At 55.0% G+C, this 26,466-nt stretch overlaps 2 protein-coding genes across 2 annotated transcripts; one reads left to right on the forward strand and one right to left on the reverse strand.

Moving 5' to 3' along the window:
• The first annotated feature begins 328 nt into the window (after nt 1–328).
• On the forward strand, nt 329–23,663 carry TMPRSS9 (transmembrane serine protease 9). The gene is made up of 18 exons (XM_036032176.1): nt 329–488; nt 3,218–3,345; nt 5,092–5,159; nt 5,268–5,447; nt 6,176–6,213; nt 7,851–7,964; nt 8,185–8,356; nt 9,138–9,412; nt 11,621–11,757; nt 12,539–12,857; nt 13,476–13,647; nt 14,277–14,548; nt 15,123–15,259; nt 15,816–16,215; nt 21,398–21,569; nt 22,289–22,554; nt 22,661–22,797; nt 23,340–23,663. Exons 1-18 carry the CDS (start codon nt 347–349, stop codon nt 23,499–23,501), a joined length of 3,291 nt encoding a protein of 1,096 aa, XP_035888069.1. The 5' UTR covers nt 329–346; the 3' UTR covers nt 23,502–23,663.
• A 271-nt stretch (nt 23,664–23,934) lies between these two features.
• On the reverse strand, nt 23,935–25,068 carry TIMM13 (translocase of inner mitochondrial membrane 13). Its single transcript, XM_028520000.2, has 3 exons — nt 24,879–25,068; nt 24,727–24,795; nt 23,935–24,494 (listed from the first exon to the last, which is right to left on the reverse strand). The coding sequence occupies exons 1-3, from the start codon at nt 24,996–24,998 to the stop codon at nt 24,396–24,398; spliced, it is 288 nt and encodes a 95-aa protein (XP_028375801.1). The 5' UTR covers nt 24,999–25,068; the 3' UTR covers nt 23,935–24,395.
• Nucleotides 25,069–26,466: the final 1,398 nt, after the last annotated feature.

Below are 26,466 nucleotides of genomic sequence, written 5' to 3' on the forward strand. Positions count from 1 at the left end.
GGCCCTCCGTTTTGAGACTTCTGACCTCCAGCTGTGCAAGACAAGTCTGCACTCTGTTCTGTCTCTGGGTTTGTCACAATGTGTTACAGCAGCCCCAGGAAACTCGCACACATTCTTTCTAGCAATGGACCCCACCGACCTGGGCAGGGCCCACATGCCCTGCCCAGCCAGTGTGTTGGGTCCATGTTTTGGGATGTATTTGAGCAGAGTCTGTGGGTGCCGAGGGCACTGTTGACAGCCGTCCCGTCTGTACGTGATGGCTCAGGGGAAGAGAAACGCCCCAGCACTGATACTTGCCTGCTCCTTTTTTGCTAGCATCCAGGTGCTATCTGGGGGTCTGGGAGCCATGGAACCCACTGTCAGTGAATTACAGCTCGTCCCTGGAGCAACAAAAGAAGTCCCTGCCGCGGACGCTGTGTGCTGCCGAGCGGCATTCGCTGCTGTGGTGGCCACCAGCATTGTCACCCTCACCCTGGCAGTCCTCGTGGGTAAGTGGCTGAGGGCTTGCATGGGTCCCTCCACCAGGCAATTTGCACAGTAATGCTCACACTTGGCTCAGTGGTATCCATGTGATGATCCCCAAGACAGAGGGCTGAGTGTGCAAACGTGGAATTGAAGGCTGGCCCCTCGGGTCACCCAAGGGATAAGACTAGCCAGCCAGGTGTCCGGGCACATGCGCTGGGGTAGGTGGGCGTGCAGGTGGGCAAGGTAATACCTGCGTGTTTTGGTTTCCCACAGCTGGGTTCTCCAAGGAAGTTCTCACAGCCAGGGTGAAATGAAGACAAATAGGGTCAGGGAAATGAACTTTTTAAACGTCTTGAGAAATTTGAGAAGTATTAAAAAGTGAACAATCGTCGGTATTCCCGCCACTCAGTGGCTCCCATTTCATACTGGCTCTCAGTAGGCATTCGCGGAACTTGAGGGAAACGTGCAGTGTGGCGCCCCATTGGTGCGTGCAGGCCTGCAGCGGTAAAATAAACGAAGGAGTTTCTTCGTATGCTTTGGGGCATGACCTACAGGCACCTTCCTTTGTGCCCCATTCCCGGGCCGCCCTACACTCCTGCTGTCCGTGACGGGAGCCCCGCCCCCTGGTGGCTGTTTGGAGTCAAAGCCATTAAAATTAAATAACCTTCAGAATTAAATTCCTCAGTCCCCAGCAGCCACATTCCATGGGTGGCTCATGGCTACTATATTGGACAGTGCAGATCTAGAACATTCTGTCATCTCAGGAAGTTCTGTGGCTCTGGAACGGGCTTCCTCTTTTTAATTTTTTTCTTCTTTATGTTATTATTACATTTGTCCCAATTTTCCTCCCTTTGCTCTCCTACACCAGCCCCCCTCTTCCCACAGTCAATCCCCGCACCGTTGTCCATGTCCAGGGGTCATGCCTGTATGTTCTTTGTCTAACCCCCTCACCTTGCGTCCACCAGTCCCTGCCCGCCCCTCCCCTGTACAGCTGTAAGTCTGTGGAATGGCCGTCCTCTGAGATGATAGATAAGGTTCTTATGGTGTGAAAGTCACATTGCTTTCATGAGCTGATGATAATAAATTGCAGTTTGTAGGACAATGCTCAAAGATTTCATGTAGCAAAATAATAAGTAGGCAATCCTATTGGGTCCCCCTAATTTAAAATACATATATTTGTAGAACATCAGGAATATTTTACAGCCAGGCCCAGCTCACCAATGCCCCTAGTGGCTCCAGGCATCAAGTGCAGGAAAATGGGACTTGTGAGTCTGTGAGTCTATGTATGTCTGTGCAGGTGTGAGTGTGCCTGTGTGTGTATTGCGGGGGGGGGGGGTAGCCTTGCACCAGGGAGAGGTGGGAGCAAGGCTTTGCACCTTTATTCTAGAAATGCAGAGACGTTTTGAGAACAAGAGATAAACACAATCCCCAGCAGGACCCCTGAAACCAAGGAAGGCTTTATGAAGCACTTGGAACTTAAATAATTTAAAAAACATTTTAAAGTTAAAAATGAAAATGTATCTCTTTCCCCATTAAGACAGCTCACCACCTCACACTGAGGCCTTAGTTAGCCTGGGGGGCGCTGGGGGAGGGGCTGGGGCCTCTGCTGGTTCTCCAGCTTCCCCGCAGCCTGTGACTGTTTGCAACGGAGACAGAAAGCCTCAGGTGGACACAGAGCATAAGCAATTCTGTCTGTGCAACCCGGAGCTCTTTTTTTAAATTTTTAATTTCTTGGATCAGAAGATAAACCTAAAAACAAAATTTTTAGAATTGGTTTAGAATGTTTATTTTATCTATTGAATGAACAAATATCTAAATATCTGTCTAAATGAATATTCATTCAGAGAAAATAGGATTGGGACCTGGCCTTCATGATTTATACGGCTGCTACTGTCATTTAAAAAATTTTTTTGTAATTATGAACATTTTTACTAGGGCATCCTTTTGACAATTCCAACATATTTTAAACAGTTAGAAACATGTGTTTTCACAGTTTATCTGGTTGCTATTCTTTATTTACAATTTTGTAAAAGACTTTATTTATTTTTAGAAAGAGGGGAAGGGAGGGAGAGAGGGCGAGAAACGTCAATGTGAGGTTGCCTCTTGAGCGCCCCCCACTGGGGACCTGGCCCACAACCCAGGCATATACCCTGACTGGGAACTGAACCAGCAACCCTTTGGTTCACAGTCCCATGCTCAATCCACTGAGCCATACCAGCCAGGGGTAAAATTTTTATAGCTATCATTCCTTGCTAGTGTGTACTTGTGACAGCTGGAGACACATGTTTTTTCAGAGGGTGGTGTCCTGGGGTGGTGGTCTGAGGGTCCTGATGGCCATGGGTGTGGTCACGCCCTTGCAGTATTTGGTGACCCCTTCCCAGGGAGCAGGTGGGACTGTTGTTCCAAAGTAGAGGGAAAGAATACTGAGGTTGTTTCAGCCAATTTTGGCTGACGTTGGCTTCAGGCCCTGGCCAGGCATGTCCAGTGAGGCAAGGATGACTGGGAGCTAGTCCTGCCCTCAAGCAAAACCTGGGACCTCTAGGGCTTTGCACTGGATCTGGGGACCTCCAGGTGGGTGACACGTGAGAGCTGAAAAGGAGACAGTGTTAATAATCATTCAGGATAACCCCTGGGGAGTCAGCCCACCCACCTGTTTGTCAGGTGGCCCAGCCCCTAGGTGGTGGGGGCCTTCGAGGCTCCTTAGCTGAGCCCGGCAGTGGGCTCTCTCACCGAGCCCTGCTCTCGCCCGCAGCCTCCCTCTCTACACAGGGCGTCGATGTGGAGCACACCGCGGCGCTGCACGGGGTCCGGTATGCCCACAGCCTGCAGCAGGGGGCCTCAGACTACTACCGAGCACTGACGCCCGCCCTGGAAATGCTGGTGAGGGGCACCGGGGAGCAAGGGGGCGAGGGGGCAGCCAGGGGTTCCACCAAGAGGAGCCCTCGTGCTGAGCGAGTGGAGCAGGGGGAGGCCCAGGCAGGCTTCGGGTAGGGAGGCGGGACACCTGGAACAATGGGACTGGGCCAGGGCGGCCGAGGCCGGTGCACTGGGGAGCGCAGGGGAGGGCGGTGTCTGGTGGGAGTGGACTCCTGCAGGGCTTGTGGGCCACGTTTAGAGGCTATGCAGTGTCTTCCAGCAGAGAAATGAGACCCCACATACACGGCTGGTGGGAACGTGAGATGGGGCCGCCACTGTGGAAGTTGCTCTTAATCGTAAAGTTAAATGTAGAGTCATCCTACAACCCAGCAGTTCTGCTCCCCAGTATCCGCCCAAGGGCAGTGGAGACCCCTGTCCGTGCAGAAACCTGCACACGCACGTTCACAGCGGCAGGACTCACAACGGCCACAAAGCGGGAGCACCCTGATGTCCATCCGCCGGTGAATGGATGCGCAAACATGGTCCCTGCACACAAGGAAGGTCACTCAGCTGCGGGAGGGAGGGAGCGCTGACCCTTGCCGCCGCGCGGACGGCCCTCGAACACACAATGCTCAGTGAATTAAGTACCTGTTTTAACATTTGAGGATAAATTGAACTAAGATGTAAAAAACTAGTTCCTCAGTGGCGCCAACCACGTTTCAAATGCTCGGTAGTCATGTGTGGATGGTGGCTGCCATACTGGGCGGGGCAGACATAGAGCGTTCTGGAGATCTGTGGAGTGTGCTGTGGGGCTGCTCGGGCATAGTCACAGGCAATGAGGACGTGAACTGGTGACTCCACAGAGACCCAAGTTAGGGGATCTCCCTCCTTGGTTCTCGTCTTGCTCGCAAGATGATTTCAGAGGAGAGAGAGCACACACAGTGGAAATGAGATAGCACGTTTATTTATGAAACACACTTGAGCACGAAGGTGCAAGTGGGCACCCAGCCGGTCTGAGTGCCCCGACTACTGGGATTTTCGGGGTTTATGCTCGTAGCCAGCTTCTAGTTCCCCCTCCCCCTCCCCCCTCTCCAGACCTTGGGGTTACTGTACAGCTTCAAAGGCTTCCTTTACCAGAAAATGGAAATGATACATAATTTCAAGGGCTCCCCTCTTCTTGCACTATCATAGTTTGTCTTGTGATGTTGGAACACTGGGTAGTCTTATCTGACCAGGATCAGGGCTGCTGAGTTAACAAGTGAGATAGGCTCCCTCCCGTCTCGGCCTTGGTTTGCTGTCTGTCCTGCCTGACACCCGTCAGCAGCCACTCCCCACTCCCCACCCCGCCTCCAGCCCCTGGCAACCACCAGCCCACTTTCTGTGGCTGTGCCTGTCCTGGACATGTCACATACATAGAACCACACACTCTGTGGCCTTTTGCATCTGGCGTCCTCACTGAGCATCATGTGTCCAAGGTCCATCCACGCTGTAGCGAGTGTCAGCGCCTCGCTCCTTCTCATGGCTGAGTGATGTTCCACTGTGTGAACAAACCCAATTTTACCCATCTGGCAATGGAGCAGTATTTTCTACGAATAAATTTGAAAGACCCTTCCCTGTCATTATCGGGCTCCATGAAGTCACTGCGTGCATTGGGCCTAAGAGGAGGTGCTTTCCCACCCCCTCCTCCAGCTCTCCCCCACAGGACAGGCCTCCTTGGGGACAGGTGCCTGGGCTGTGGTCTCAACTTGGCCACTGTTGTTCCCATTGCAGTTCGTAAGCAGCTTTAGGAAGACAGCGTTGGAGGCCAGCTGCACGGGCTGTACGGTGCTAGGTTACAGGTGAGTCAGGGCCCCCCTGGGGCGAGAGGAGACTTGGTGGACACCCGAGATGCTGGAGGGGTCCAGGCAGGGAAGCCCTCCCTCCACGGGCCTCTGTCCTCCCTGCAGGGACGGGAACTCCAGCGTCCTCGTGCATTTCCGGCTGCACTTTCTGCTACTAGCCCTGCAGTCGCTGGACCTGCACCTGGAGCAGGAGCTCTTGCAGCAGGGACTCCGGGCGAGGCTGCAGGGCCATGGCATCCCCCTGGCCACCCACGGTACCATCCTGTCCGCCGATCTCATAGGCAAGTAAGCAGTGGGGCCCGCAGGAGAGGAGCTTTGAACTTGAGGTTTTGAATAATCGCCTCTCCCACGACAAAAAAACCCATGCGTGCTGCTTCCCCCTCAGTGGTATGGACCAGGTGTCCGCAGCCTGTGAATGGTCAGAGTGTAACTATTTTCACCTTTGTAGCCCACTGTGCTGCTGTTGAGACCATTCGACTCTGCTGTTATAGCAGAAAAGCAGTCCAAGACAGTGTCTAAACAAATGGCCACAGCTGTGTATCAATAAAACTTTATTTACAAAAACAAGTGGTGGGCCGAATTTGGCCCATGGCTGCAGTTTGTTGATCCCTGGTACAGAAGTAAGATAAATGCTAAATTCTAAAATCTGAGGATATATCAGACTATTGTCAGAATAAAGATTGATCACCTGGACCTTGCCCTACAGGGCATTTATTGTCCCCTCCCCACCCACCCTAACACACCGGGGCCTCGACATTAGCACTGTCTAAAGAACATTCCGAGGTGGCAGAAATGTTTCATGGCTATGCACTCCACTGCGGTAGCCACTAGTGCTGTGTGGTTGTTGAAACACTTGTCATGTGGCCAGTGAGACTTCCGTTTGTTTTCATCTTCATTGATTTAAGTTAGACTTCAAGTGGCTCCCACGGTGGACAGTGCCACTGCTTTGCTTTCAAAGAATGTCGCCACTCACTGCGGGAGCTTATATCTCTTCTCCATTTCGCTGCAGGAAGCCAGAAGGGGCCACTGCCAGAAAGAGACTTGAAATCAGGTATGTTGTTTTCCCTCTGATGAGCTCCTTGCACTCTGCCGGTTTTCCTCTGATCGCGGTCGCCGAGAGACGGCTCCTGAGACTCGGGTCAAGGGCAGAGGAAAGGCCTGAACTCGGTGAACTCCAGTTCTGTGCACCAGCCTGTGGGGGGGGGGGGGCAGCTTCGCAGCCATGTGCACACCGAGTTTGCAGATGAAGCACCTTGTTATAAACATAGTCACGGCGATGCAGAGTACAACACGGGAATCATAGTGATGTTGCGGTAGCTGCGTGTGGTGTCAGGTGGGTACTAGTCGCCACCTTGGGAATCACTGTGCAAGATGTCTAAACGTTGAGTCACTGCACTGCACTCCTGAAGCTGATGTAATATTGTGTGTCAACTGTAACTGAAAAGTAAATTCTAAGACATTTTAAATATAGATGAAACACTTTGAGTTATATGTGGCCAAGCAGGATTAAGAGAAAACATTACTGGGTTGTTTTTGGGTTTTTATTTTATTTTATTTTATTTTTTTTGAAAAGGGATAGAAAGCTGTTGTTAAAAGAAAAAACAAACAGTCTGGAGGAAAAAAGAAAAAATAAATAAATGCCACCTGGAGTCTCCTTGCTTTAATATTGTAGCGACTGCCTTCCAGGCAACTCCAGACACGCAGACAGATACATCCGTTCAGCTTCCCAGCAGCGGTCCTGTGTGGGGGGTGACTCCGCCTCAGGGGACACTGGGTGACGTCTGGAGACGTCTGCAGTTGTCACAACTCAGGGGGCTTGGGCATTGAGTGGGCGGTGCCAGGGATGCTGACGAGCCCCCAACAGGGCCTGGGTTGGCCCGGGATGGCCCCGCAGAGAGTGACCCAGCCCTGGTGGGAACTATACATTTAAAATGGTTAAAATGGCAAATTTTATGCTGTGTATTTAACCACAATTAAAAAATTTTAATTTTACCTATTTCTTACTTTTTTATTTTTTTAATTTTATTTATTCATTTGAGAGAGCGAGCGCACACATCAATTTGTTGTTCCACTCACTGGCGCATTCATTGCTCGGTTCTCATGTGTGCCCTGACCCGAGGTCAAACCTGCAGCCCTGGCACAGCAGGACGATGCTCTAACCGACTGAGCTCCTTGGCCAGGGCTATTCCTTACTCTTAAAACACGGGTCCTAGTGCCCTGGCTGGTGTGGCTCAGTGGGCTGAGCGCCAGCCTGCAAACTAAAAGATCACTGGTTCGATTCCCAGTCAGGGCACAGGCCTGGGTGGCAGGCCAGGACCCCAGTAGGGGGGCACACAAAAGGCAACTACACTTCCATGTTACTGTCCCTCTCTTTCTCCCTCCCTTCTCCTGTCTCTAAAAATAAATATATAAAAATTTTTAGAAAGATACAAAGTAAAATAAACATGGGCCCTGGAAATGTGGAGCTATGCACCGGGCCCATGTGCACTCCGCTGCCCAGCCGGCCTCGGTGCTGACATTCCGAGTGGTCTCCGTGCTGAGTTTGAGGACACCGCTTCAGAACCACTCAGAGATGAGCAGGCGGGCAGGAGAGGTTATCGGCGCTGGAGGCTCCGAGCGGGAAGCGGAAGCTCGCTGCCGCAGGAAAGGCGGAGTGAGTTCGGGACCTCGGCTCTTCTCTGTCCTCAGGTCACTGTCCGGGGAGTGCCTTCTCCTGCGACAACAGCCAGTGTGTGACCAAAGTGAACCCGGAGTGCGATGACAAAGCGGACTGCTCCGATGGATCCGACGAGGCCCACTGTGGTCAGTCGCCCATCTGGCCCGGTCTTGGGCCATGTCCCCTTCTCAGGGCCGACCGCTGGCTGTGCTCCCTGGCCCACCCTGCACAGCACAGACAAGTGTGGGGCCCGAGCCTGACCCTAAACGTGGGGGCCGTGGGGTGAGAGACCCAGCAGCAGACGAACCGGGGGCATGGCCAGTGGCCTGCCTCCTCGGGGTTCCTGGTTGCTGATCTGTCTTGCAGACTGTGGTTTGCAGCCGGGCTGGAGGACAGCGGGCAGGATCGTGGGCGGCGTGGAAGCGTCCCCTGGGGAGTTCCCGTGGCAAGTCAGCCTCCGAGAGAACAACGAGCACTTCTGCGGGGCCGCGGTCATAGGGGCCAGGTGGCTGGTGTCCGCTGCCCACTGCTTCAATGAGTGAGCCCACGCCCCCGAAGCTCGGAGCCCCGCCCCCTGCCTGGACCCCGCCTCCCCTCCACCCGGAGTCGCCACTCCCCCTGGGCGCCTCGAGAGCCCCTTGGGGCTTGTTCTTTCTTTCTCTCTTTTCCTTTTCGGTTGAATCTGAATGCACTTTTTAAAAAATTATTTTTAAGTTGTGGTAAAGTATACGTAACATAAATTTACCACTTTAACCATTGCAATTAGGTGGCATTAAGCACACTCACACCATCGTGCCGCCAACCCCATCGTCCTTCTCCAGAACTTCCTCATCTTTCAAAACGGAACCTCTGTGCCCACTAAACACTAGTCCCCTTTCCCCTCCGCCGGCCCCCGGCTCCCACCAGCTGCCTCCTGTCCCTGTGGCTCTGACTCCTCCCGGAACCTCCTATAAGCAGAATCGCACAGTGTTTGTCCCTCTGGGTCTGGCTTACTTCACTGAGCACAACGTCCCCAAGGCTGTAGAAGGCGGAGTAATGCTGCCCTGCGTGTATCCTCTGTTGTGCCCCTTACTATTTCTCACCCTAACCAGCTGTGTTGTATCCTCTCTTTGTTTAAAATGTTGCTACTTCCCACCCCAGGGATGTTTTTGTACATTCATTATGATTTCTGACAATGTTGCTTGAAAATATCAGTCTTGATGATGAAATTTGGGGGCACCCCTTAACATTTGCCCCCCCAGACGCCCTCGCTCTCCTGACCCCCCTCCCCAACCCTCTCCAAGGGGGCCTGTCTGAGCTGCCGCTTGTGTGTCCCGCAGGTTCCAAGACCCCACCGAGTGGGTGGCCTACGCGGGCACGACCCAGCTCAGCGGCTCCGAGGCCAGCACGGTGCGGGCCCGCGTGGCCCAAATCCTCACGCACCCCTCCTACAACCCCGACACGGCCGACTTCGACGTGGCGGTGCTCCGGCTGGGCAGCCCTCTGCCCTTCAGCAGGCACGTCCAGCCCGTGTGCCTGCCGGCTGCCACTCACATCTTCCCGCCCAGGAAGAAGTGTCTGATCTCGGGCTGGGGCTACCTCAAGGAGGACTTCTGTAAGCACCCCAACCCACCGGGCTGCCGGGAGGGAACTTAGCCGCACAGTCCTCCTTAGTGGCCCACGTGCTGATGACATTCATGTGGAATCCCCGCGGCACAGATGGGAAAGGTGTGCCCACTTGCCGACAGGCACAGAGTGGCGAGACACTTGAGCTGAGGACAAGGGTCTTCTCATTTGAGGTGGGACGAGGTGAAGCCCTGCCTTCTTGTTTCAGCTCAGCTGCCAACTGGGGTCCTTTTCATGGTACATGTGCTGCCAGGTTTTTTGTTTTTTTAGGTGGGTTTCTTTTTCTTTTTCTTTCTTTCTTTTTTTTTTTTTTTTTTTGCATTTTTGTGCTTTTGCGGCTGATTCTGCTGTCCCTAGCACAGAGCGGCAGCGCTCCCTGTTGTTGCAGAGTGCAGGAAGCCTGGCGTGTGCCTCGGGTGGAAAACAGGTGTGGGGTGAGCGTTGTTCAGGCGTGAGTCACGGCCCTGCTGGCCTTGAGTTCGGTGTAACGAACGGACGGTGTTCTCAGCAGGAGACAGGGCCGTGGATACTTACGAGAAAGGGAAGGGGAAGGTTGATTATAGAAGGGAGGCATTGCCGTCTGTGCAGATGACATGACTGGTGATGCCGATTCTAACGAATGTTTTTAATCATCAGTCCAGCAGCTAATCAGTCCTGTACTCATAGTGTCTGCTTTCTTGTTATCTTTGCAAACAGTTCTTTGGGACACAGGGTTGCCCTAGGCCCTAGTCCAAAGGTTATTTCGCCCTGTTTTTTAATGTACTAATAAAACTTTATTTATAAAAGCAAGCAATGGAAATTCAATTAAAAATAAATAAATAAAAAACAGAGCAGTGGGCCATGCCTGGCCTGAGGGCTGCGGTGCGCTGACTCCTGCCCTAAGTCACAGGAGGGGTCAGGGGGACAAGATGCTCCAGGCTGCCACCTCACCCTGGGCTCACATTCCAGGGTGTGAGGTACGAGGCGGGCCAGGCAGTTCTCTGGGATGGCAGCTCCGACTCCATTTTAAAGCGGCTCCATCTTGTCTGGACAAGTGCATATTAAATAAGGTGTCCTGAAACAAAAGCACACGTAACACCAGGTGACGTGTCGATGGCTGGAGGAAGACGTGATGACAGCGTCTCCCGGGGGCCTCCACTGTGTTTCCCCAGGAACGGTAGTCCCATGCCCACGAGTCCAGTGTCCTCGTGTCTCCCAGGAGCAGAACCGCTCCAGCCATGAGAACCAGCTGTGACTGGGCTGCGACACCTGCTGGGGCGGCAACAGGGTGCTGCAGAGAGACGAACGGGGGTGGGAGGGGCAGCTTTGGGGAAGGGCCCAGGAAGGTGACGCCTCCGCTAAGACCTGGCTGACGGGTGAGGCAAACCTCAGCCCACGGTGCAGACCCGCACGTGCAGCAGGACTCCCCTCAGGGCCTCCACATCTGTGCCACCCACTGCGGGGGCTGCCAGCCCAGGAACACGGCCAGTGCAACCGAGAAACTGAGTTTTACATTTTATTTCACTTGAATGAATGCATGTAAGTAGCCATATGTGGTCACTGGCTACTCTGTTGCACACAGTGATTCTAGGGGCAGTAAATACTAAATGGATAAGTGACAGGTGGTAATGAATGCACTGGGGAGAATAACCGGGATGGGGATGGGAGAGTCCCATCTGCGATCTCCAATTGGGAGGTCAGGAGAGGGCTCTTTAAGGAAGGAGGCAAAGGAGGAAGGCAAGCAGATTTCAGGGTGACAGTCATGCTAGGCAGCTGGAACAGGATGTGCAAAGGCCCTGGGGTAGGTGGTCCAGTCTTAGGCATTTGGACTGAGCCAGGGGGAGCATGCCCTGGAGGGTTTGAGGGAGAAAAAGTGTATAATCTGATTTAATGTTTACCCACAATGGCACTGGCTACGGGGGTAAGGGGAGATCCCAGCAGGGCAGGACCAGAGTAACGGCAGAGCAGGTAAGGGGAGGGGAGACGTGGAGCCCGGTCTTGGGCTGTTCACCTGATACCTCTTAGCTGTCTGGGTGGAGAGTGTTACTAACGGGCATTTGCAGAGTGTTCACTCTTTGCTAGTTTCTGAGGCTGGTGCTGCAGCATCACTGCTTGCAGCTGGGGAAACTGAGGCACGGAGAAGCGATGTTCTTTAGCATCCCGGCTCAGGGCCACTGCTGGAACACTCACCCCCCCTCACCTCTCCCATTCTGGGCAGTGATCAAGCCAGAGACGCTGCAGAAAGCCACCGTGGAGCTGCTGGACCAGGGCCTGTGCGCCGGCCTGTATGGCAGCTCCCTCACCGACCGCATGGTGTGCGCCGGCTACCTGGATGGCAAGGTGGATTCTTGCCAGGTGAGCCCCGGTGCCCCTGGGGGCCTCAGACGACACCCCGCCCACAGAGGCCGGCTGGGAAAGGCCCTCCAGTTTCTGCCCCAGGGTCCCTCTTCCCAGAAGGGGGAGTCCTTACTGTTCCCGGTCCCCCACCAGGATGTCCCCTGCTTGGTTTCTAGCACAGCTCTGGATTTCCTTCTTTGCAGTTTCTATTTTTGTGCTCATTTCTAAGTCCTGGCGGGTGGGGGGAGACTGCTGCATGTGCTCAGGCTGCCGGCCAACACTGGAGCCCGGAGGGATGGGAAACAGTGAGAGCGTTCACATGTGTTTGTGAATGTCAGGCTCCAGGTGGGCTGGGTGCGAGGAGAGGGCAGAGTCAAAGACAGGCAAAGTGAGGGCACATCGGGCAGTGCAGGGCAACGCCGCAGCAGCCAGCGAGCTGCCTGGAGGCTCCAGCAGCGCGGCCACGCTGTCACCCTAAGCAAGGGGTGACACTGTCGAAGATCCAGTGAGATTAGGAGAGGAGGGGTGCTGCTGATTGGGGTTCAGTTTTTAACTGTTCGTGGTGGAACTGGAAAAGATCTTAAAGGTCCCGTAGCCCAACTGTGCTATTTTATTTTTACAAAAGAGGAAACTGAGGTTCTGAGAGGTGAACTATCGGCCCACATTTCCTCCATGTGCAGGTACACTGTCCCCCAGCCCCCCGCCACCCCCAGAATGTTCTCTGACCCTGCAGCTCTGGGACTTGGCTGGGCTGAGGTAGGAGCCCTGACACCTACTGAGGGTGGCCTTTGTCTCCTAGGGTGATTCGGGAGGCCCCCTGGTCTGCGAGGAGCCCTCTGGCAGGTTCTTCCTGGCCGGCATCGTGAGCTGGGGCATCGGCTGTGCGGAAGCCCGGCGTCCGGGGGTCTATGCCCGCGTGACCAGACTTCGAGACTGGATCCTGGAGGCGGTTGCTATGGCAAGCAAGCCTCTGGTTCCCACAGTGGCCCCTGCCCCTGCCACCCCCAGCACCGCCTGGCCCACCAGCCCCAAGAGCTGGATGGTCGACACCCCCACCAAACCCACCATGACCCCCAGCTCTGCGCCTCTTGACGCAGTGACCACCTCTAAGGCACAAGGTATTTCCTGGGGACACAGCAAACTGGGTGTCTGTCCCCCGCGAGGTCAGATCGAGCGGTGTTGGCCTCCGGAGGCACATCCCGCAGCCTTCACTGTGTGGTTTCCGAGGACCCAGGTGCAGTCCCAGCCCAGGTCCCCTTCACGGTCCCACAAACCCGCCGCTCTCTGAGCCCATCAGAACTCTGCTTCACATGAACGTCCCTACACCCCCAGCCCCTCCCACCTTCTGTAACAACCTGACTCTCCCTTTGCTTGGGGAGCCCCCCACATCACAGTTCTGGTGTGCTGGCTCCCGCTTGCAGCAAGCCCCTAAAACCTGGCCTCGGGGGCCTCGGGTCTGTGTCTGGCGGGACTTACGCTGATGGGGCCAGGGCTCTCTGCACTCGGACCCTCTCGTTGGCCCATCTCCCCAGCTGTGCCACACACTTGCTGCGAGACCTTAGGATGCTAGGTAGACTGTCCTACCTGTAAGCCTCAGTTTCTCCATCTGTATGATGGGAACGGTTTGCCCCAGCCCAGCCAGAACTGGGAGGCTGTGCCCTGATGTCCCGAGCTCCCTGTGGGCCCAGGCGCCTGAGAGCCAAGGGTCCCGGACTCTCTTCTTCGTCCCCTCACAGAGTGCGGTGCCAGGCCAGCGATGGAGAAGCCCATGCGGATCGTGGGCGGGTTTGGGGCCGCCGCGGGGGAGGTGCCCTGGCAGGTCAGCCTGAAGGAGGGTTCCAGGCACTTCTGCGGAGCCACCGTGGTGGGAGACCGCTGGCTGCTGTCGGCGGCCCACTGCTTCAACCAGTAAGACCGGCCTCCGCCCAGGAGGACTGCTCGGTGTCCCCACCCTCCCTGGGTCCCTTCCCCCCAGACCCATCAAATCCCTGTGTGTTCAGAACCAGTTGTGACCAACGTGTGGCCATCTGTGCACTGGGGCGGCCACAGCAGAGGCGGCCCCCCCAACCCCCGCCCCACCCCAGCATCACCACCCCAGCGTCTGGATGTCTGATTGCAAATGAGGGTGGGGGAGCATTGAGCAGTGGGGGCCCTGGGGGAGCCTCTCAAAGCTGAGCCTGGGCTGCAGCTTCTGGGAGGATAAGCAGTCAAGCTGGTCTTGGGGAATAGGGGCTAACGGGGGAGGGGACGAGGGCGCCTTCCCCTTAGCTGCACAGCTGGGCGGCATTGACCTTTGAGGGTCATTAAGCTATAGGGGCCTCTCTTGCTGCGAGGCCAGCTGCCTCTTGTTACAGACGAGGAAATGAGGCCCAAAGGAGCTCCCTGACTTGCCCCTGGTCCCCCAGCCTGGGACTGCTCTGGGGGAGCAGCCACGTGGCCCCCTCCACCCTCCTGGTGCACCTCCCCAGAATCTGGGCCCTACAGCTCTGCCTGGCTTCCCGGGGCAGCCAGGTGTCTGAGCGGCCCCTTGTCGGCAGCACGAAGGTGGAGCTGGTGCAGGCCCACCTGGGCACTGTGTCTCTCATGGGCATCGGCGGGAGCCCGGTGAAGGTGGGGCTCAAGAGGACGGTGCTGCACCCCCGGTACAACCCCAGCATCCTAGACTTTGATGTGGCCCTCCTGGAGCTGTCCTGGCCCCTGGTCTTCAACAAGTACATCCAGCCCGTCTGCCTACCCCTGGCCATCCAGAAGTTCCCTGTGGGCCGGAAGTGCATGATCTCCGGGTGGGGTAACACGCAGGAGGGAAATGGTGAGTCCCTGGCGGCATGTCTGCTCCCACTGCCTGCAGTGCCCTGGCCTCCGCACTCCTCCAGGGCTGGCGGACTCCAGCCGCCGGCCTGATGCAGCAGGTTCTGATCAATGAAATTTTACGGGTATACAGCCATGCCCATTTGTTTATGGATGGCCCGTGGAGGCTTTCCTGCTACCAAAGCAGGGCTGGGCAGTCCCGACGGAGACTGACCTGTAAACAGAAAATAGTTACTCTTTGGCGCTTCCTAGAAAAAGTTTCAGACCCTTGTGCTCTACCCTTTAGAGCTCCCAAGAGTTAATGCTTCCTTCAGAAATTCTGACGGTCTCCCTGCAGGTCACCCAAGGTGTTAGGGAATCCGTGTGGGGACAGTGGCAAGATCCTAGGGCTTCGAGTTGGGATTCTGGGTTCCACCTCCTTTGTGCTATGTGACTCAGTTTTCCTGCAAACTGTGAGCCTCAGTTTCTTCATCTGCAGCATGGGGATGGGGCCTTTAAGAGCTAAACCAGACATTGAATGGTGATCACTCTGTGTCATTGGTTGGGGGGGCGGGGGGATCTCATTTTCCTGGCAGCAACGAAGCCAGACACTCTACAGCGAGCGTCCGTGGGCATCATAGACCAGAAGGCATGCAGCGCCCTCTACAACTTCTCGCTCACGGACAGGATGCTGTGTGCCGGCTTCCTGGAGGGCAAGGTCGACTCCTGCCAGGTAGCATTCAGAGGGGGCTGGGCGGGGTTCAGATGCGGCGGCCATACCGTTCCACCTGGCAGTGCTACTTGTACAGACTCAAGGGTAGAAGGAAAAGGATTTTCAGTGCAGGGAAAATCAGGAGATGAACAAAGTGTCTTTAAATGTGTAATTTAGAGAAATTATATTATGCACAAGCAGAAGATGAGGTAGCAGTTTGAGAGTAGGTGGTAGATATATACAAAATGTATACATACTTAAATATATCTTTACACACATATTTTAAATCATACTTTATATGCACACATATTTAAAAGATGCATAAGGTATAGTAACTGAAAAATGGCTAATCAGATCAGTACACATCTGACCACAACGTCCAGCAGGAACCCCTCCTGGGGAGGTGGGCCCTGGGCATGAGGGTGGGGCTGCGCCAGTCCCCGGCCCCGTGTCCCCACACCACATCCCCCTGCTCTACCGATGGGCCTTGCCCACCGTGGGGATGCGGGGGTCCTGGTGGTGTCCTCTGCAGCGTGGCGCCCGATGGTCACAGCCAGCCCTATTCCCTTCTCTTTAGGGTGACTCCGGGGGCCCCCTGGCCTGCGAGGAGACCCCTGGAGTGTTCTATCTGGCGGGGATCGTCAGCTGGGGGGTTGGCTGTGCTCAGGCCAAGAAACCCGGCGTGTACACTCGGATCACCAGCCTGAAGGGCTGGATCCTGGACATCATGTCCTCCCATCCCCTCTCTCCACCTGCCCCCTCCACCACGAGGACACCTGCCACCACCATTCATGTCCCCAGGACAGTGGCTGGCCTCACGGTCCTGGGGGTCACAGCCAGCAAACCCACCTTCTGGACCACCGGCAGAACAACCAGCCCACCTGCCAACAGGACCACCACTGCCACGAGCACCACTGCTAGGGGACAGACGCCACTTCCGAACACCTCGGGGACCACCAAGGACTCCCAGCTGCCAGGTACTGGGAGGGATGGGTGACACATGTGGGTGGCAGGGATCCTGTCTCAGTCCATCAGGGCTGCTGTCACAACACCCCACAGGCTGAGGGGCTTAAGGTACAGACAGTTACTGTCTCCCAGTCCCAAGCCTCTCTCCTTGGTTGGAGACAGCCGTCTTCTCCCCGTGTCTTCACATGGTCATCCCTCTGAGTGTCTGCAGAAGGACCCTAGTCATATGGGATTAGGACCCACACCAATGACCTCATTTTACCATAATTATTTCTTTGAAGGCCCTATCTCCAAATGCAGTCGTATTCTGACTGCCTGGAGTGTGGGGCTTTAACTGTGGATTTTGCAGGACACAAGTCAGCCCATCATCATCCTGGCAGGACACAGACGCTGATTGGGCAGACCTGCGCCCTCTAGTGGCAAATGCCTTGACCTGCATGTCCTGTCTGTTCCTATTTTATTATTTTTTTGAAATATATTTTATTGATTATGCTACTACAGTTGTCCCATTTCCCCTCCTTCACTCCCCCCACCCTGCACACCCCCTCCCACCCACATAACCCCCTTTAGTTCATGTCCATGTGTCATAAGTTCTTTGGCTTCCACATTTCCCATACCATTCTTGCCCTCCCCCTATTTTTTCCCTACCATCTATGCTACTTATTCTCTGTACCTTTTCCCTCTCTCTCCCCCTCCCACTCCCCTGTTGCTAACCCCCCATGTGATCTTTGTTTCTGTGGTTCTGTTCCTGTTCTAGTAGCTTGCTTAGTTTGTTTTTGTTTTTGTTTTAGGTGTGGTTGTTAATAATTGTGAGTTTGCTGTCATTTTATTGTACATGTTCTTTATCTTCTTTTTCTTAGATAAGTCTCTTTAACACTTCATAAAATAAGGGCTTGGTAATGATGAACTCCTTTAACTTGACCTTATCTGAGAAGCACTTTATCTGCCCTTCCACTCTAAATGAATGTGCTGGATAGAGCAGTCTTGGATGTAGGCCCTTGCCTTTCATGACTTGGAATACTTCTTTCCAGCCCCTTCTTGCCTGCAAGGTCTCTTTTGAGAAATCAGCTGACAGTCTGATGGGAACTCCTTTGTAGGTAACTGTCTCCTTTTCTCTTGCTGATTTTAAGATTCTCTCCTTATCTGTCATCTTGGCTAATGTAATTATGATGTGCCTTGATGTGTTCCTCCTTGGGTTCAACTTCTTTGGGACACTCTGAGCTTCCTAGACTTCCTGGAAGTTTATTTCCTTTGCCAGATTGAGGAAGTTCTCCTTTATTATTTGTTCAAATAAGTTTTCCACTTGTTGCTCTTCCTCTTCTCCTTCTGGTACCCCTATAATTCAGATATTGGAACATTTAAAGATGTCCTGGAGGTTCCTAAGCCTCTCCTCGTTTTTTTGAATTCTTATTTCTTTATTCTTTTCTGTTTGGTTGTTTCTTTCTTCCTTCTGGCCCACTCCATTGATTTGAGTCCCAGTTTCCGTCCCATCACTATCAGTTCCCTGTGCATTTTCCTTTATTTCACTTAGCATAGCCTTCATTTTTTCATCTAATTTGTAACCAAATTCAACCAATTCTGTGAGCATCCTGATTACCAGTGTTTTGAACTGTGCATCTGATAGGTTGGCTATCTCTTTGTCATTTAGTTGTATTTTTTCTGGAGCTTTGATCTGTCCTTTCATTTTTTTTTTTTTTTTTTGTATTGACGTGCCTGTTACGTAGTGAGAGGCGGAGCCTTAGGTGTTCACTGGGGTAGGGTAACCCAGGTTGCTTCGTAGTGATGCTGTTTGTGGGGGAGGGGTCTGAGAGGGAACAATGGTGCTTGCTCCACTCTCTGCCGGATTTCAGTCCCTTCCCCCACTTCCCACAAGCAAACTGGACCCTTCTGGTGCTGACTCCCGGGTGGGTGGGTTTGTGTACATTCTAGGACCCCGTGGGTCTCTCCAACAAACTCTTTTGTGAGGCTGGGAGTCTCTTCCTGCACCTGAACCCCCACAGGTGTTTTCAATCGGTGGTTTGGGGCTTTATTTCCTGGTGCTGGTACCCTGGGTTGCGCAGTCTGTCTTGCTCCCCAGTTTTGCCTGGTTTATCTGTGCGTGAATGTGGGACAGCCAGGTCCACCAGCCGCCTTGCATGCCGGTGCCCCTCTACAATCCACCAACTCACTGGGTCTACCAGCCACTGCTTTTTTTTTCTTGGCCGTGACCCCTCTCTGCCAGACTCCACCCCTTCTACTGGTCTGGATGAATGTTTCTTCCTTAACTCCTTGGTTGTCGGACTTCCATACAGTTCAATTTTCTGTCAGTACTGGTTGTTATTTTATTTCTAAGTTTTTGTTGTCCTTATTTTGGTTGTGCGAGGAGGCACAGTGTGTCTACCTACGCCTCCATCTTGGCCGGAAGTCCTGTCTGTTCCTATTTTAAAACAGAAATTTCAGGGGCACCAAGGTGCATCGCTTGGGAAGATGGGGGTTTGGAAGAGGGGGCCCCCATGAGGGCAGTTCTCCATCCACTCATTTCGTGCTCATAAAGCCCTCCCCTGCTCCAGGCCTCGTGCTAAGCTCAGGTGCAGGAGGGAACCAGAAAGTTGACAAACTTTTTTTTTTAAGATTTTATTTATTTATTTTTAGAGAGGGGAAGGAAGGGAGAAAGAGAGGGAAAGAAACATCAATGTGTGGTTGCCTCTCATGCATACCACACTGGAAACCTGGCCTGCAACCCAGGCATGTGTCCTGACTGGGAATTGAACTGTGACCCTTTGGTTCTCAGGCCAGCACTCAATCCACTGAGCCACATAAGCCAGGGCAACAAACTCTTAACAGAATGGCACATAGCTAGGAATGAAAGGAAGGCAAAGCGGGAGGACAAAACAGGAGCCCCAGGTTGGCTGGTCTCCCAGCTCCCATTACAGGCTGAGGGGGTATCTAACTGGCCAGTAGAGACACTGGGAGACAAAGTACCCCTGAGATTTTTCTACTCGTGTCTAAAATGCTGAGTTTACTTTTGTTAACTATTAATCAGAACTATATGAGCCCTGGCTGGTGCAGCTCAGTGGATTGAGTACTGGCTGCAAACCAAAGGGTCTCTAAAAATGAATAAATGAAATTAAAAAAAAAACCTGTATGAAATTGCTGTATTTGTAGGTCAAAAAGAAAGCCCCATCAAATACAGGCAATTTCATATGGCTCAAGCTAAGACTAAGTCAGCAGAGACAGCTGTAGTGCGCGGGGGACCAGACATGACACGGGATGCGCCAGGCGGACCCCGTGTTAGTGAGCCCGCCCACCCCCCAGGCGGACGTGACTCTGGTGCTCTCCCATCCAAGTTCTGGGAGAAGCTTCCCATGTCCGGGCTGCTTTCATTCAGGTGGGGAGGCAGGGGGTTGGGGAGGCAGGGACCAAGCTGCTCCTGGGAGGCCCCCGAAGGACAGATTCTGGGCACACGGACTGCTGGTCCCTGCAGGCTGCACCCACCTTCCTTCCCACCGCAGACTTTCCCAGAAATCCCCACTGTCCTGAGGCCCCGGTCGTCCTCACGTGACTCCTAACAGAGACTGATCCAGGGAGACTTTGCTTCCTTGTTCCTCTGTCATCAGCCCCTCCCTGGGCCTCTCCTAGGTCCGCACTGTCCTTTAGGTCAGGGGTGGACGGGGGGTGTGTGCATAACTTAACCCCATTACAGAGATGTGAAGGAAACTACCCACAATCCCACTGCCCTTTCATATCCTTCAGGACATGTCACAAGGGTTCTTACCCTTTCTCCCTGCACATGTCACCCAGTGCCCTGGATCCAACAGCTTGAGTCATCCAGATGCAGAACTAAACCCACAAAGTCAAGTTTATGGGCTCTTGGCAACAAGGCAGCTAATATACCAGAGGAACCAGGAGTGGTTTGCCAAACAAAGCAAGTCGTTAGGAAGTCAGGATCTGGGGGTGGAGTGGGGTGTAGGTGACCTTGAGATGATGCGGAGTTTTCATGGGCTCAGACCAAAGCAGACCATGGGCCGAGGGCCTGGAGGGCCCGTGGAGGGCGACGAAGATCTGGGTTTTGTCTCCGTAGGAACCACAGTTAAGACAGAGGTGACATGTCGAGGCTGGAACCTCCTTATCTGAACCTTGCACCTCGACTGGAAATCGAGGCAGTTCCAGTGACTTACGCCCTCCAGGCCCGAGGGGACCTTTCCTTCGCAGCATTTTCGTCAGTCTGGGCTCGGGGCACAGGCTTTCCAGCAGGGCCACTCAGAACTCGGGTGTTTGTACTGCACAGCGGCAGCGGTTCTTGGGAGAAACACTTTCTTGTTAACCCCCCGGCCAGCTTTATCTGGGTCCGGCTTCTGGCCTGACGATTTTCACCTTTCCAGTAGCTATGGGCTGTAAATTCTTCACTTGGGGACCCAGAGGCGGAGGAAAGCTCTGAAATGGCAGGCACGGTCCACTGTGAGGGCAGGTTCTCCAGGAAAGGGGCTGCAGCTTCTGTCAGATTCCCCAGGCCTCCTGGTCCTGGGCAAGGTCCCGATGGCGTCAGGAGGCTAGAGGCAGTGGGGCTAGCAGGGATGGGGCAGGTGGCCTCTTGCCTCCCCCTCTCTTCTTCCAGCAGAGTGAGGCCAGGGCAGGCGGGCCTTTCCTGAATCGGGAGGGCAGGACAGGCAGCTGGGTGGTGGGAGAGTGGCTGGGGAAGGGGCCGACTCCGGGGTGGAAGGTGTCCTGTGGGAGTCCAGTGGGTAGGAAGTACCCCGATGGGTGATGATGGGTCCCTGCAGCACCCTGTTGAATCCACCCTTGTGCTTTCTACACCTGTGTTCCGAGGGTGTGCTTTGTGCCAGGAGTGGGGGCGGTGTCACAGCTCAAGGGCGTCTGGGAAGACAAGCTAGCACAGGAGCGAGTGGGACGTGGCAGGGGTCTCCTGGGCAGTGCCACGGGCCAGCAGGAAGCCTAGCTCCCAGGGGACTGAGAGATGCCCGGGAAGGAGTGATGGTGGGAGGGGGCACTACCGTGGCCCCAATGCCTACGGGAAACACTTGAATGCATTTCAAACATTTGGGAAAAGCCCACAAGAGGTGCATTTGTAGGACCAAGCACCAAGTGCAGTGTTTCTTTGTGCAGTTTTTTTGAGGTGGGTCCCGCATTTCACTTAAGGGGCAGCGCAAGAGACACCTTTAATCCTCTCGATGACCCGCACCTACTCCCCTACAGGCTGCGGCCTGGCACCAGTGGCCTCCCTGACCAGGATCGTGGGCGGCAGCGCCGCGGGCCTTGGGGAGTGGCCTTGGCAGGTGAGCCTGTGGCTGCGGCGCAGGGAGCACCGCTGCGGGGCCGTGCTGGTGGCGGAGCGGTGGCTGCTGTCTGCTGCGCACTGCTTCGACGTGTGAGTCTGGCCCGCCTTGTCCCCTGCCCTTCGGCGGTTCACCAGGACACTGTGGCCCCAAAACTTACTATCCTGCTTCTGAACTTTTGCTTGGAACGCCCCCACTCCCCACAACCGGGACCCACTGCCACCTCTGTTCTGTGAGCCCACACACCACATGGGGCCGCGGGTGCCCAGTCCACCCCTCTCCTGGCCTCCCTACTCCCTGGGAACCACAGCCTCGCCCAGCCCAGGGCCAGGCTTGCTGCTGACATGAGGTCTCCATCGCCCAAAAGCTGCACATTGGGGAGCCCCCTTGGTGGCAGGCTGCTCAGTAGGGTGGACCAGGCCAAGGGTCCTGCTGTCCCAGAGATGCCCAATTCTCGGGTGTGTGGCAGCAGAGGGAATAGGCAGGAGGGGCAGGGGGCCCTCTGGGCACCAGGGCCCTAATATTGGGCAAAAATTGGGGTATTTTGTGGTGTCACCTCATTGCCCTGGGCACATTTCAGGCACAGGCACCCCTCCCCACTGTCCTAGGAGTAAAGAATGGCTCAACCCCATTCCAGATGAGCCACCCAGGGCCCGGAGAGGTCAAATGCCCTGCCCAAGGTCCCTGGCTGACCCCCTGGGGCACAAGCAAGGACGTGGCCAGAGCTCTACTGGGCAGTCTAGAGAAGCCCCAGGGGGTGGGAACAGAGCGCAGGGATCCAGGCCAATGCCTGTCCCTGCGCCCCCCACAGCTATGGGGACCCCAAGCAGTGGGTGGCCTTCCTGGGCACACCATTCCTGAGTGGTGCCGACGGGCAGCTGGAGCGCGTGGCTCGAATCTACAAGCACCCCTTCTACAACCTCTACACACTTGACTACGACGTGGCGCTGCTGGAGCTGGCAGGGCCCGTGCACCATGGCCGCCTGGTACGGCCCATCTGCCTGCCTGAGCCTACTCCCCGGCCCCCCGACGGGGCCCGCTGCGTCATCACCGGCTGGGGGTCGGTGCGCGAGGGAGGTAGGCCAGTTCTGTAGGGACCCTGCACTCGGGGTTAGTGCTCTGCGGGGATCAGGAAGGCCTCCAGCCCAGTCCCACATGGCCCCACCCTCCATCCCACCCGCAGGTTCCATGGCGCGGCAGCTGCAGAAGGCAGCAGTGCGCCTCCTCAGTGAGCAGGCCTGCCGCCGGTACTACCCGGTGCAGATCAGCAGCCGCATGCTGTGTGCCGGCTTCCCACAGGGTGGCGTGGACAGCTGTTCGGTGAGCGCAATTTAAAACTGAAATGAAGGCTATGCCAGGCACCAGGTCCCATCCATCTGGCGAGGAGGTCAAGATTCTCTTCGCTCTAAAGCCCAACCAGAGCCCCTTCTGTGGTGCAAACTTAAGCTGATCAAGCAGGGAACCTTTTCTGCCTCAGAAGTTTCAATGGACCATCATATATCAGGCATCCATCACTGGCCAGTGCTCCCCCCACCACACCCTCACCACACCCCTGCAGGGGAGGGGCGGGAACAGGCTGCAGTGTAAGGCCCCGTTCTGCTAGGGAACCACACTAGCAGGTGTCCTCGAATGTCTGCCAGCCAGACCAGCGGCATGTCCTAGCACTGAGCCTGTTTCCGAGATAAAAAGTGAGGTTCACAGGGGCAGCCATCCACTTGGGGTCACATGGGGAACCCAGGCGACGTTCCTGTGGTTGCCAATCACCAGCGTGCGCAGACCAGGTCAGCCCTTCCTTGGCCCCAGGGCTACGACTGGGGAGATGCTGGCCTGTCCTGAGCACCTTTCCTCTCTCCTCCCCTCAGGGTGATGCTGGGGGACCCCTGGCCTGCAGGGAGCCCTCTGGCCGGTGGGTGCTAACTGGGGTCACCAGCTGGGGCTACGGCTGCGGGCGGCCCCACTTCCCAGGTGTTTATACCCGGGTGACTGCCGTGAGAGGCTGGATCACACAGAACATCCAGGAGTGACACCCCATGGCTGCCCGGGCCTGGAAGGAGAGTTGTGAAGGCAGTAGGAACCAATCAGCCACCAGGCAGCCACCAGCCCAAGAAGGGGAGTCCAGTCCGGGTGGTAGGCGGCGGTGCTACGGGTAGCAGAGTACAGTTTTACCGTATATTTTGTTCCAATAAAAAGCCCCTTGTCCCTAGCCTACTGGCTCAGCACCTCCACATTACAGCAGAACAACTTGCCTGCGTACCACCCAGCGCCGAGATGGGATGAAGGATGTGGGGGTAGCAAGGCCTCCCAGGGAGAGGGCAGCACCCCCCCCCCACAGCCCGGTTTTTGGGGCTTGGATTTCAGCCTCATCCTCAATGCTCCCTTTTGTGTAAACACATTCCTGTCATCCAGGGAACCCAGCAGCAAGTACCAAGGGGAACTTGGTAAGGGCAAAGACTGAGGCTCAGTCTAGGCAGGGGACTCAGGTACCACAAAGGCCTCCCTGCAGGGAAGACACAAAGGGCTCTCTGTAGCCCTCCTTCATCAATTTATTTCTCAGCCCACCCCCATGAGGTCACAGCTCGGGTGGGATCTAACAATACCCACCCCACCCCCAGGTCCAAAGGAGAATTCTATGGCCAGGGCTTGAGGATGACCTGGGCACACCGAGGGAGATGCTACTGGGCTGCCAGCACTTTGGAAAGGTCCACAGCCCCCAAGTTCCCAACTACACTCGCTGGCAGGAGGTCGGTTGGATGCAGGGGGGCGGGTAAGAATCCCCAGTGTCCCAGCACCAGTCTCATCCTCATAAACCAGGGGCAGGCAGCACGCACACGCCGGCCCCCACCTCACAAAGCACATTTATGGAAATCGAACACGGGTGGGGATGGCCCGCTGGCCTGGCCAGGCCCAGAAAATCCTGGTCACATGTTGGCTCGTTCTCGCTGCAGCCGCGAGTTGTAGGCTCGGGATACGGTGTTCCAGGCATCCATGTAGCGATCCATGCACATGGCGATGCATTTCTGCAGGCGGGGAGGGCATGCAGCTCAGCTCAGGGCCAACATAGACACACACCTGACACACACCGACAGACACACCCCACCTCCCTACCCCCAGGGCTGAGGGCAGCGGACTGCACATGCGCAGCAGTCCCACCGCACCATCCCCCCCCCCCCCCACCCCTTAGTCCGTGCATGCGCAGAGGCCCCCTCGCCGGTCCCCGCTGGCGACCCACTCGGACCCCAAGGGTCTCACCTGTTCCGAATTGTCCAGGGAGCCCCCAGGCTTCCCGATGCACTTCCGGAAGCATTTGTCTGTCATCCTCTGTGGGGACATGCGAACCCTCAGCCGCGACACCCGCCCCTTGGCGGACCCCGCCGCCCTCGGCCCCCGGCCCGACTCCGGACCTGCAGCAGCTCCTGCGCGTTGGCCACAGCGATCTGCACCTTCACCTGCTCCATGATGAGCCCCGGGTCCAGCTTGCCGCCGCCCGAGCCCCCGAAATCCGAACCGAAGCCACCCTCCATGGCCCCGCAAAGTTAACCAGCCGCTGCCGCGTGCGCCGACCCGTACCTGCGCCGGAAGTCAACCGCTCAAGGCTCCTCGGGAAATGGAGTCTGGGCGTGCTGGAGGCGGGGCAACGGGCCGCACCACCCACAAGCCCGCCATTACATTGGGATCTGATACCGGGTGTTCAGATTCCAGCATCTCCACTGCGGAGGCACCTGTCGGCTTCCACCTGCTGCAGGGCAAGGTTAGGAAATGGAGTCTGCCTGCACCTGCCAGTGGGTCTTTTTTTTTTTTTTTTTTAAGTGTTTGTGGGTCTTAAACACTTCTCAACCTGCAGAAGAAATATACCTGCAAAGACTCCTTGTGCTTAGAATTCATAACCAGTCTAGCAGCCATTGCTTACAGGGTCCACTCACCCACAATGCATTTTAGGGAAAAGCTTCGGAGTGAGTGCCCAGCCTTGTTGACACTATTAGGAATGTCCCAACCCCCCACCCCCACCCCAATTTGCCCTCCTCCACCCAGCCCCTGCCTCACCCGACCCTTCCCTCTGGCCCTCACCACACTGTTGTCTGAGTCAGTGGGTTATGTATTCGTGTTCTTTGGCTGATCCCTTCACCTGCTCTCATCCACTCCCCCCCCCCACTCCCTTCTGGTAGCTGTCAGTCTGTTATGTGTATCTATGCCTCTGTTTCTATTTTGTTCATCAGTTTATTTTGTTCATTAGATTTCCCATGTGAGATCATGTGATATTTGTCTTTCTCTGACTGGCTTATTTCACTTAGCGTAATAACCTCCAGATCCATCCATGCTGTTGCAAAAGGTAAGATTTTCTTCTTTTTAATGGCGACATAGTATTCCATTGTGTAAATGTACGACAGCTTTTTTATCCACTCATTGACTGATGAGCATTTGGGCTGCTTCCAGACCTTGGCTGCTGTGAACATAGGAGTGTATACATTGTTGAATTGGTGTTTGGGATTCTTAGGATATATTCCCAGAAATGGGATTGCTGAGTCAAAAAGCAGTTTGGTTTTTAATTTTTTTCAGGAAACGCCATGTTTTCCATTGTGGTTGCACCAGTCTGCATCCCTACCAGCAGTGTACAAGGTTTCCCCTCTCTCCACATCCTCACTAGCATTTGTTTGTTGATTTGTTAATGATGGCCATTCGGGTAGCTGTGAGCTGCTACCTCATTGTGGTTTTAATTTGCATCTCCCTGATTAGTGACATTGAGTCTCATTTGCATCTTCACTAACCTATCAGAATGCATGGAGCCAACTGTGGTATATGGAACAATCAGACTGCAAATTTGGAGTCCTCGTTTACATATGAGTGGACCAGTTGGGGACCAGAAGTGGGCACTCTTCTCTGTATAAGCCAGCCTCAGCGCTCACTGCCTGAACAGTGGCTGTATTTCTTCAGTTTGCAAACTGGGGTGTAACACCTGATCCCCTTTGGAGACCCTGCTTTGATTAAGCCGTT

This window comes from Phyllostomus discolor, chromosome 8, assembly GCF_004126475.2.
Source record: "Phyllostomus discolor isolate MPI-MPIP mPhyDis1 chromosome 8, mPhyDis1.pri.v3, whole genome shotgun sequence".
Taxonomy (NCBI): domain Eukaryota; kingdom Metazoa; phylum Chordata; class Mammalia; order Chiroptera; family Phyllostomidae; genus Phyllostomus; species Phyllostomus discolor.

Bases quoted from the DNA above. Each gene is read 5' to 3' on its own strand.
- TMPRSS9 (XM_036032176.1), top strand. From the start codon at position 347: ATGGAACCCACTGTCAGTGAATTACAGCTCGTCCCTGGAGCAACAAAA. The intron at 8,357-9,137 runs GTGAGCCCACGC...TGTGTCCCGCAG, and splicing joins GCTGCCCACTGCTTCAATGA to GTTCCAAGACCCCACCGAGT. The intron at 14,549-15,122 runs GTGAGTCCCTGG...TTTTCCTGGCAG, and splicing joins TAACACGCAGGAGGGAAATG to CAACGAAGCCAGACACTCTA.
- TIMM13 (XM_028520000.2), bottom strand. From the start codon at position 24,998: ATGGAGGGTGGCTTCGGTTCGGATTTCGGGGGCTCGGGCGGCGGCAAG. The intron at 24,796-24,878 runs GTCCGGAGTCGG...ATGTCCCCACAG, and splicing joins ACGCGCAGGAGCTGCTGCAG to AGGATGACAGACAAATGCTT. The intron at 24,495-24,726 runs GTGAGACCCTTG...CCCCGCCTGCAG, and splicing joins CCCTGGACAATTCGGAACAG to AAATGCATCGCCATGTGCAT.